Source organism: Bos taurus, chromosome 16 (genome assembly GCF_002263795.3).
Source record: "Bos taurus isolate L1 Dominette 01449 registration number 42190680 breed Hereford chromosome 16, ARS-UCD2.0, whole genome shotgun sequence".
Lineage (NCBI taxonomy): Eukaryota > Metazoa > Chordata > Mammalia > Artiodactyla > Bovidae > Bos > Bos taurus.
The window spans coordinates 29,960,404-29,972,529 of NC_037343.1; the positions used below are offsets into that span (position 1 = coordinate 29,960,404).

Here is a 12,126-nt window from a genome sequence, read left to right on the forward strand (position 1 = left end):
GGAGGACTGGCAACCACCCAGAGGAGGAAAGGGGATGACCAGAAAATTCTCGGAAATATTGGGGTACTGTTAGCACCTATATATGTTCAACTCTTAGCACTCCCTACTGTTTTTTAGTTTTTAACCTAAACATGTTTTAATTCTGTTGAGCTTCAATATTAGGATCACCATTCAAGAAAGACTGAGGCTGTGTTGAGGCTTTAGCACAACTACAAGGTATCGATGGTTTCGAGTTCCTGCTGGTTTAACAAATCCCTAAAATTGAGTTATGTTACATTCAGGATTCAATGAAATGTCAAGAGGTGGACTGGTCAAAGGATATGTACTTAATGATCACCCACATTCAGATGTCTTCATAGACTGAACAGGAGCCTGCCTGCTGAAGCCCCGTCCTTGGTGATCTGACAGCTTCCTTCCAGTTTCTTTCCTGAGCCCCTCAAATGTGTCACCATAATCTACTTACTGCAGAAGTTACCAGTGCTGGGTGTACACTGCATATTATACTATGGAGCTTTAAAAATACCAGTGCCTGGGCCCCTGACCAACAGTCCCAGACTAACAAAAGCAGAGTTCCCAACTTAACTTTTAAAAAGCCCTTCTGATGATTCTAGAATGCATCTCAGGTTGAGAACCACTGACTGAGCCTCACTCCCTAGGAGATCTGCTCCCTCCCAACACTCCATCCTGTTTCTAGAGGTGTCTGTCGCTAGACATGTGCTGATTTTCATTTGTTGATGTGTTTCTTTGGATAGGCACTCTTTACTTTTTCGTTGCTGATCTTCTCTGTCTTAGATTATAACCTAATTGAAGGCATAAATCATTTTTTTAAGATTTCTCTTCCAATTCCACACCTAGTATAGTCCTCAATTTAACAAAAAGCCGTAATGTGGAGTTACTGTTTTAAAAATTTTGTCATTCTGAATAAAAAACCCAAACCACCATAGAGTTCTGCTGCTCTGCTTACTAACCTGTGTGACCTTAAGCAAGTTATCTTGTCGGAGTTTCAGTTTTCTTCATTTGTAAATAAGAAAATGAATTCTACCTTATGGGGGTCTTGTGGGAACTGAGCTCTCAATACACAGAGAATAAAATGTCAGAAGGACGGTGTCTGACGGGGCTGCCTAGCGCTTAGTACGTTCTTCCTGGGCTCCTTTCCTCCATCCTAGTGATCATTTATAGAACCTCACCTCTGTGATTTACACTTTTTAAGTTTGGGAAAATTCCTTTCAGAGAAAAATTACACTCAAACAACCCTAATCTTAAAAAACTGAGATGGGCTGTTTTGACTGAACAGCAAAGGGGACAATCTGAAAACTGTGGTCCTAGGCAGGGTCTCTTCCCCAAAGTTCTAGATGGTGATTTGGGAGGTTGGGCACTTATCACGTTTTGTAGTATTACCTGTCTGGCTCCCAGATGGACTGTGACCTCTAGAGGGACCCCATGACAACTTCTGTAACACCTGCACTTAAGGCGTTACCCAGCCAGCTTGGAGACACTGACACCTGGTGATGCGTGAGTGCATGGCTGCTGCTTTGCTCTGGATGTGTCTCCTGCAGCCCAGGCTACTTACTTGCTGATAGGCCACTGCTGGCGCTCATGGAGCGACCGGGTTCAGGGCGGGATTTGGTGATAGACGGAATACTGACGGAGCCACTGAATGCTGTCCGACTTTCCTGAGGCCGAGGGTTCTAAGATCAAAAGAGAAAGAAAAATTCTTCATCCAGAGAGAAACTGATTTTCGACAGAGAGGTCTATTTTTCACCCTAATCTCAAGAAATAAAGTTGTTTAGTCTATAGTGATACAGAACACAAAACAAATTATATAATACCTCCCACCCACAAAGGTGCTAAAGCCCTAACAGAAATAGACCTCAGGCCAATCAAACGTAAGTGCTTATCCTTATACTCACCGAAATACTTATCAGTAAATAAGAATTTTTTGTTGTTGTGAGAACAGTAAGTGAAAGTTATATGGTTAGAAGTGACAATGAAACGCAGAATTACATGGACATCTGCAGATAACTGAAGCAAAGGTTTTACTGTCTGACATTTTTATTTCCTTAGGAAAACTCAAAAGCTGACTCAGCCTGTTGAGAAGAGAGTCGCTTAAAAGCATGTTCTTCTCAAGTACTCCTTCTACTGTTCTGACACCAAAGGTGCCAGTCGCATGTTCCCATTCTGGTCACAGGCAGCCTCCCCGCCTCACGGACAAAGCAGCGCGGGTCCTAACTATGGCGTCCGCGACCATCGCGGCCTGCGTGAGGCGATTTAACTTGGGAACGCTGGGGGGAAAGTTCTCCATCTAACACTGAATGATTCTGGGGCCCAATGTAGGAGAATGAGCTACGGAATGCTTTGAAAGGTACAGACACCTAGACAGGTGGGGTGCAGGTTCAGCCCTCTGAACGGCTCCTCCATGGCCCCAAACTTTTCAGACCAGAAGGGGTGTTGGGGCTGGCTGGTACCTGAGAGAAGGTTACGACAACACAATTAATGCAGGGCCCAAGCTAGCAATCAGGAAAACATGCGCTAATATATGTCTTGAAAAACTCCAACTCATACAGTTTAAAGAATCACACACATTGAAAGTCGGCAGGCTGGCTGCCTTCAAATACCACCACTGCCATTTTGGTTCATATATCAAAGTTGCAAAGTCCATGTAATTCTTATTGTGTTATTTGTTTAAAGCAAATGCTTTACCTTTTTTTTTTTCTCTAACAAAATAAAAAATTTAAAATGGAAACAGTCAGTGCTAGCATTTCAACATCCACTCACGGGAGCCACCCTGTGAGGTGCCAGTGACATGCGTACGATGCAGCAGAGGAAAGCTCAAGAGACAGGGTATCAGTTGCAACCTTTCCACTTTTATTATTTCTGCTATGAACCTTAAGGTACCTTGTTATTGTCCTTTTCTATAAAACAAACCTACTCTAGGAAAAATGGCAAAAATGAAGGCCTATAAAAATACCAGTGGTTTAGTAACACTGAATATTGAGGTACTAAAAGAATGACACACAGAAGGTGTGCTCTGGAAACATTTTAAAAACGCAAATCCAACAGTTTTGTCATTCATCCAGCTGAAGTTCAACTTCAGTATAAAGTAACATGAAACTTAATCTGATGGTCCTTTCACAAATATGCTTAAAATTAGGGCAAAATGTCCACTAATAGTCGTGTTTCTCTTTATAGATGACTAACTTAAGTAACATTTCCACCATCTTTTATATCAAAAATTCTTGACTGATTCGTTAAACAACCTCCTCTAGAATCCACTCACTGTAATCTGTTACCAAGCAAACAAAGGCTTAGTTTATCATAAGTAATCTTATGTCATCAAATAAGATATGTAAATAACATAATGTCAGTGACAATGACATTTAAAACACAATTTAGAATAATTTTATAATACAAACAAAAATAGAAAAATAAACTCCCCCTACACATAGTTTTCTTATTGGAAAATGACTAAATATACAGATAAAAATGGATGCTATTTTTTTCTAAGTTACAGGAAATGGGTTTGCGTGATGTAATCCAAATATTATCTGCAAGACAAACTTGAGAAAATGCCCCCTTGAAATCAGTACATATTTCTTGATGGAAATAAGGATATTCAGCTTGAATGGCTGCCAGCTCTCTATCCACTGCGGAGCTGCCAGTTACAAGGATGCAAGGCTGCATGGAAGGACCCAGGCCGCGGTCCCCCAGAATGCAGCACACTCTGCTTTTTTGTGTGTTGATTTACTTCCTTATTTTGGATCCTGACTAGCATTAAAGGTGCATCAGCAACTCAAATATTAATAAGACTACCTTCTTTTGGCAATTTTTCCTGTTATTCACTGATACTACTATACTTTATATTTTTAAGAATTGTGAGCTCTTTGGAAGGGGGTTTATTGTAGATAAAAGGCCTGTAGACAGGCCTACTACAGACTTCACTAAATATTAAAAATTTCTCTGAACTGCACTGGTTAATGAGCTAACGAGCTATTAAAAATTCAGAAATTCTAGGACCTGTTTTTTTGTTTAACAGAATAAAGACTTACTTGGGGGCTATTTCTTATGGTATCTGTAATGAAATATATCATGATGGGATTATCTTATATTACACATAGAAAAACCTCCAGTACTGTTTTAGAAATAAAACTGAAATCTTCCCTAGTCCTTATCTTTTTCTTCAAAAGAAGAAACAAAGTAGAACTTGAAGAGAGAAGAGGAGGAAGAGGAAGGATAGAAGTCTGGCAGCAGAGGAACAGGCCAAAGGAAAATGCACACAGAGTGTACCCCCTTGGCAGTGTTACTTATTGAAGCCAGGCAGAGATCCGCACATGGTTAGTACAAGTTAACACCTAACTCAGCTTTCATACCCTCAGAGTCATAAAGCTTGGTGTACCGGGGACAGAGCGCAGAGACGGGGAATATTCAGGGTTTATGGAATCAGGAGAGAGAAATTTTTCAGCAGAATTAACAGTCATGTGATAGATGTGCTCAAAGTTGATCGGAGAGGAGATCAGACCGGAGTGATGATGAGGGGATGGATAAGGGAAACCCGGCTATCAAAACAACAGAAAGAAAAAAGGTAATGAGGTAATGAAAATGGATTCACCAGATACATGTGACATTTCAGAGAACATGCATGTAGAAAACCATGAAGCATCTCGCATCAATAACTGAATCCATCATGAAATACTTTTAGGCCTTAGAAAGTCAAATTTTGTAATCTTCTTGCCAGATACTTGAAGAGTTGATTTGCAAAAAGTCATTTGCCTTGTAAGATTATTCTCTTTTATTGCTGTCATCAAGAAGAGTAGAAACTGGACTTTCAGAAATACAAGTAGAATTTTGAAATTTAGTTCAGTGTTCTCCTTTGATTGTGATATAATCAAAACATGGCAAAAAATCTAAACAAAAACATTAAGGATAGAAAAAGCAAGAAATAATTAAAGAACAAGTGAACCTATTAATACAACCAGCCTCTCACCAGAAGCCTTACGAAAGTGTTCCTTGAGAAACTGAAACCATTTCCTGTATTTATAGACTTGACATGTGTTTGCTTTTACTGATCTTATCTTCCTATAATGAGTAACTCTAGAATGTACTGTATGCTTGGTGGCTCCTGCCTACAATGCAGGAGACCTGGGTTCGATTCCTGGATCGGGAAGGTCCCCTGGAGAAGGAAATGGCAACCCACTCCAGTATGCTTGCTTGGAAAATCTCATGGATGGAGGAGCCTGGTGGGCTACAGTCCACGGGGTCGCAAAGACTTGGACATGACTGAGCGAGTAACTGAGTGAACAGAATGTACTAATTATTAGTTTACCTATAAGTAGCCCAAGCTTATCTCCACTCAGACACCTGGAGAACATGTTTGTTTTTTAACAAGAGAACAACCTTTTCTTCAATGTTCAAGTGTCATTAAAAAAAAATGAAATAATTTAACACTAAAGACATAGAACAAAGTTTTTGAAAACAAGGACTCTAGTTTTTCATGTAATATAATTTGTGGATATATGGAGATATCACTTAGCACCCAGTCAACTTCTCTTATGGGAATTTTCAAAGTTCAGTTCTTAAGAATTATGTTTCAAGAAAACATCCTAAGATCACCTCATTAAAGACAGAGATTGAATGACTTCCCAGAGAGATGCTGACTGATATTCTCATGAGTTGAGATGAGGTTGCTTTGTTAAAAAAAAAAAATCTGATAAATTAGGGAAGCTTAAAAGAAAGCCTCCTATATAAGATATTATTTTAAATTTAGAGATGTGTGTTAAATCAATACTTACTAAGTTCTTTTCCAAAAGGAAAAACTATTCATGGGCATATAACTATGCCCATGTAAAATTACTTCTTAAAAGTCTAAAAGGTCATTGAGCTAGAAATTTTATTTATTAACAATTTTAGGAGCAGGTGAAAGACTAGGAGAAGTTTTATGTGCTAAAAAAAAAAAATGAAATCTTTTAGAGGTAAAATATTACTCTTTAATTCAGCTTGAGACAAATCTATTCTTTATGACCAGTATCCACTTATGAAAAAAGGTAGATGACAAAAAGGATCCCAGAAACTACTACAGTATGTACTTGTAAGACACACATGCTATTTTATATTAATTGCTTATATTCTCTTGGTTCCCTAAGCCACACATGAAAGATTCACACTGATATAGGACAGAAAATAAAAAACGACTCCCTACCCTTACTATCTTTTCCACACTTGTGAGGCAAACAACCTGTTTCAGTATCATTTTGGTACAAAGGAAACAGAATAATCTTCCAAAGACATTCAATACACTTTCTAAGCTTATAAGCATTTCACAGGAAGGCAATACTGATTTGAATAAGTTAAACATAAAAATGTCTGGGGTACACGCTCTTTGCACAAATGACAACCTAGCTTTGGTATTTGAAAGTGCTTCTTATATATGTTAACATTAGATGAATTTAATTCATCTTTTTCTTTTTTTGAAATAGTTCATTAAATATAGAAAACCACAGTGGAAGGAACATACTAAAATCTGAGATTAAAATATCACAAGCTTTTCAATACATGTATACATATATATATACACACACACAGATACAGACATGCATATTGTTTTCTTTTCAGACATGCATATTATTGTGTTGTTTACCAATGTTTACTCCAAGATAAGCACAGTTCTGGTAAGACAGTATATCAAAATATATTTGTTAAGTGATTAAATGGATGCTTATGAAAAGTCATAGCTTTTATGTTCTTAGCTGGTAAAAGGAAGAAAGTCAGATGAAAATAAAGTGAGACTGTGAAAAACAGGAGTTCAGATGCATAACATTTTTGCTACAATAAATACTCCATGTACAGGTGAACAGGTTTCAAAAATTTACACCAACTTCTTGTCCTGGAAATTCAAAAGTGTTTATATGATAAGAAAACATGAAATGAACATTAAAAACTGAATTGCACTGTTAGGGCAAAAAATCACTGTTGTTAATGACAAAAGAACCAGCGAGGCAGTCAGTGGTTAACAAGATCAGTGATACAAATACTGAAAATCAAGAGGTCTAATGGGAATAAGTAGCCAGCAGAGAAGGCCATGTGCCATGGAGTGAGACCAGGGATGAACCTTTGGGAAATGCTATCTGAACTTATTTTGCACAGTAATTAAGACTGGATCTTATTTTGAACAGCAACAACAAAAAAAGAGATTTCCTTTCCTTTAAGTGGTCAGAGGGTAAAGGGAGGAAAAGGAGGGATACTGAGATACAAAAATTATTACTATGTTTGAAATTTGACATTTTGCTTCTGTGTACATATTCAGGGTGTAGAAAGACCAAATCTTATTGTGTATGAAGGTCTGAAAGAATTCTGAAACATCAGCAAACTAATTTTTCACCTGGTCAAGCATTTCACATGGTCATTCATTTTATTAAATCCTGAAACTATTTCACCTATAATGGAATTTATAGAAAATTTTTCCATAATTCTTTTTGCTATGTTGTTGGAATATAATGAGAGGAAAACTATATTCTTTTTTGTGCACAAATATGAAGCATGTGTGAAAGAAAGCTTAATTTTGAAAGGATAATACCCCTTAAAACTTTGTTCACTACTGAAATAATTTTGTGTTTGTTGATGTGCTGTTTTGCAACATATGGATAAATTTGAAATTTGTATTCCTCCTGGCGGGCTACAATCCACAGGACTGCAAAGAGTCAAACATGACTGGAGTGACTTAGCATGCATGCATACATCCCTCCAAAATGCTAACTATGTAGCAAGTGTTAAAAACTATTTGTTATTTAAATTTCAAAAAGTTACATTAAAACAGTATATAACACTTGTTCTATCAAATATAAGCTATATATATATTCACATTTCAACTGTTTATCATAATTAAAAATTTCTCTCTCCTAAGGTACTTTGTATGTAACACTGTAGCTTCCGTAAAAAAAATGACAGAAGCTTTGAACTGTATGGTTCCGTTACGTTTACTTCTGAGAGAAAAGGAAACCCAGACTGAGGGATTTCAGACTAAGGACTTAAACAAATGTTCAGAATGGGAAAGGAATAGAGAAAATTCTGAAATCTGATTCCCAGGCAAAAACTGAAAAAAAACAGTGTATTAAATATGATAGATTAGTAAAACAGTTTAATATTTAAATGCGGCCTTTATTTATGCTCAAAATTTTTGGCTTAATATTTATGTTCAGCCTTAAATTTCTTACTTTGTTTTAATTACTATATCAAGATCGGCTGTAATCTTTTTGCATACTTTATATTTTACCCAGCACAGCTAATAAAAATCCCCATTTCAAAAGGATAAATGACTATTGAGAATGATTTAAAAAGAAGGAATAGTACTATAATCACACAATGTCTTGATGATAATTGGTAAAATTGGTAAAAAAAAAAAAAATGACAGCAGGAATGTCATATTCATTCATAAACAGAACCAACTGGTTAATTGAGATATTTATAATGTGGAACTCAGATTCAAATTAATGCAGATTTTTTTTGGTTCCTTCCATGAAATGGATGCACGACTACCCTTAAGAGTTTAATAAAAAAACTCCATTGTACAAATTGTGTTACCTGTTATTTTTTCTGTCAGTGATAGATGTTTTTATCTTCTATCACAGTAGAGTTAGTAATGTGGGTATTTAACACAGACTTTCTTAGAAAGACCTTTGGGTTAAGATTCACAAATCATCTCCCAGACTGCCACAGTATATAAATTATGCCTAAAATTCTGTGCAAAATGTAGATGCTGTCACCACTGATCAAAAGAGTCACGTTAAAGTTTCAAAAGGAAATGGCAACCTACTCCAGTATTCTTGCCTGAAGAATTCCATGGATGGGCTACAGTCCATGGGGTCACAAAGAGTCGGACACGACGGAGTGACTAACACACATAGTTGGAGAGTACCATCATACTGAAATGTTAAGTATAAACAGAGCCTGGCTAATTAGCTAATTCCAGATTAAGATTAATATTCTTAATCTCAATATATTAGGTCTAAGAATCCAATCTTCATGTTGTTAAAAAAAAAAAGAAAATTTCCAATTTGTATTTTTTTTAATATAAGACTGACTAGGTAACATGTTTGTAATTAGGCAAATGAAAAAGATTTAATTTCATAATCAGATGAGAAGTGTGATCATTAATGAACAAGCTAATATGGTTTCAATGGGAGGTGGGCCAAATATCTGTGTTGAATTTCTATAACTTAGTGAAATTTTAGTGATTTGGTAACAAAGTTCTGAATCTTGGTATAGAGCCTCTCCACATCTGGTTTATTTCTCCCAAATGGTAAATCTAGATATGGGAGAAGTTTATAGGAGATGCAACTAAATAAGAATTGGTATGCTTGTTATTTGATATGTAGCTAAATTTAACATTTTTCCATCAGTTATGTCATCATGCATCTTACATATATCGTGATATTCTGAGATAAACATTTCCTCATTACACCAATATATCCTTTCAACTCATATGTATTTAAGCACACACAAATATGTGTATACACACACACATTCATATTTATATATATATCTGCTCCCTCGCACCTTATTCTTAACCCCATCTATATTCACATTCAGTCTTCATTTCTCTTACCATGGGCAGGTCTTTTAGGATCTGTATTCCATCTCCTGGACCCATATGTGCTATGTGGTTAAAATTAGTTGGGTTAGAAATTAACTTATTTCTCATTTCTGGATCTCGTAACATCTCCCTGCAAGAAAAAACATCTGTTTAGATACTTTTGTTCCATGACCAATCTAGATAATTTTAGAGAAAAGTATATTCAATTTTTTTCATAAAAATAAACTGTGAAATCATGTTAATAAGGACAGAATTAAAATAATAGAATATATTAAATAAAATTTTAACTTAGAAGATTTTGTTTTAAATTTAAAAGATCTTATGCTTTTTGGTGGGAAAACAGAGTTAGTATTTAAATATGAAACAAGTTCTTATTCTACAGATAATTCTGAATATTTTATGGATGTCCTTTTAAATAATTGCTAATATATTAGAAATGTTTTTGTGTGTAACTGGACATATTACAAGGCTACTCCTCATGAAGAGACCAGTTAATCTGCATAGATATGTTCTATGTTTTTTATAAAGGCCCACATTCTAAAACTTGTAACTATTATATATACATAGGAGAAATGAATCAAAATATGGTACTTTAATCTAGCACATACTCACAATTTGGAGGGTATTTATTAAAATTACACTGAGAAATACATTAATTATTGCAGTTTTTAAAATCACAGAGAATGACTGACAGGCTTTCAGAGATCAAATTTTCCTTCCAGTCAAATCTAGTATTAACACCAAATGGTCCTTCTGGTGCTGAGAGCGTCTCTGGACGAGCACAAATGAAACATCTACCTCCTCTGTTGCATTCTTTCCTCTTCCGGAACTCTGAAAGAGTAACGCCTCTTATTGTTAATATTTCTAACCATTTGCTTCCGACTATTATCTGATGTTTCAGGAACTACCAGTTCATCCCCTTCTGTTAAAAAAAAAAAAAACAAAAGACAGCAAAGAACAATGATATTCTTTAAAGTGCTAAAATGCATTTTATTCATTAATCCCCAAGATGGTACAATGTCAATCAATACAAGCATATGCAATTCTGATTTTAAAAGTTGTGTGCTGATAATCACAGTAAATAAGTAATTTTCAACAGAACATAAGTAAACAAATATATGCTGAAATCAAACATAGCTTACAAAGTATATTTTCACTTTTATTTGATTACAAACATAAAATGGTACAATTTTACTAGGAGAAAAAAAGAAAAATGTAGCTGCCTTGGTGTCCCGTCACTTTGGTTACCCCATCCTCAATATCTCTATACCAACTTCTCCCTCCTTCCAAGTATTTGTTTCAATGGCTTAAGATGTTGAAAAGTTCTTATTGTTAACCTGCACAGCAATCAGGCATAAACTCTGAATTATTCACAGAAATGATACCAACTAAACGTTTCTCTCATTGCAGGCAGATTCTTTACCATCTGAGCCATCAGGGAAGCCCATTATGTATACTAAAACATTTTCTCTCAAGTTCCAATTTGTAAGATGTGGAGTAAAGGAAAGGAATTGTGTTTCCTATACACTAGTTTCTTTATACTAGTTTATATACTAGTTTCTTTACCAAAGTAAGAATCTTAGTCCTATTCCTACTCTCCTGTTCTTGAGGGGATACACAATCATATACACCTAGTCATCTAATGCCCATATCTTTCCATTTTAATACCTGGAAGTAAACAAAACTCTCAACCATGGACGCTGGAATATGGTGAACATACTGTAAAATAGACAACTGTATCCATACAACACGAGGAGTATCATTCTCTAAATGAGATAAGGAAAAAGAGAAAAGCCAACCTTTAGAGAAGTTTTTAATAGCCAGAAAGCTAAAGTGAGAAAAAGGAAGTGGGAAGAAAGCAAGGGGGCCTGTAAACCAAGCCAAAGTAACATGATCAGTAAAAGCAACAGTCTCCTTGTAGCAAAATCAATAACTTAGTCAGATTGCTTCCCTAATACCAAAAGTTAAAATGATAATTTTTAAAAAGTAGATGAGAATTTGAGAATTATGAAGGTAAAGCAGATGAGTAACAGTGGCAATGGGAGATTCTGGACAGCCAGAGGGCTACAAAAGCACTCTGAGCTCCTGAGAGATGAAAGAGAAATAGACAGAATAGGGAGAAGACAAGAAAGAAACAGAATCTCCAGGAAATAGGATTTCCTTTCCTTTCCAAAAGACAAAGACTACTATGTTGTCGAGTCTTCCTTCTCCAAACTCCACCTTTATTCCTGGCCTAGAGTAGAAAGATGAAAGCATAAAAAAAGACAAAATGGAAAAGGTTTTATTCCGTAGACACAAACTGGATAATGGACACATTTTAACATTATCATGGTTACAGTACACAGTGAGAACAGAGTAGATTTAATCTTACACAAATATTTAGACTTCCTCTAAGAAACAGATGGCTTCCCAGGTGGCGCTAGTGGTAAAGAACCCGCCTGCCAATGCTGAACTCAAGTTCAACCCCTGGGTTGAGAAGATTCCCTGGAGAAGGAAACGGTAATCCACTCCAGTATTCTTGCCTGGAGAATTCCATGGACAGA

The 12,126-nt window shown here is 36.0% G+C and overlaps 1 protein-coding gene across 11 annotated transcripts in view; it reads right to left on the reverse strand.

The window, feature by feature from the left end:
• CDC42BPA (CDC42 binding protein kinase alpha) overlaps positions 1–12,126 on the reverse strand; it is a 297,315-nt gene that overhangs the window by 5,923 nt on the left and 279,266 nt on the right. For 6 of the 11 annotated variants that reach the window (XM_059875458.1, XM_024976359.2, XM_024976355.2 and 3 more), the window contains 4 exons: positions 10,382–10,505; positions 9,596–9,713; positions 4,368–4,553; positions 1,571–1,688 (listed from right to left, as the gene is read on the reverse strand). In XM_059875458.1, coding sequence (XP_059731441.1) covers positions 1,571–1,688; positions 4,368–4,553; positions 9,596–9,713; positions 10,382–10,505 — 546 coding nt within the window. The remainder of the gene's footprint in view (positions 1–1,570; positions 1,689–4,367; positions 4,554–9,595; positions 9,714–10,381; positions 10,506–12,126) is intronic. The other 5 variants (XM_024976363.2, XM_059875457.1, XM_024976362.2 and 2 more) reach the window with 2 other exon arrangements.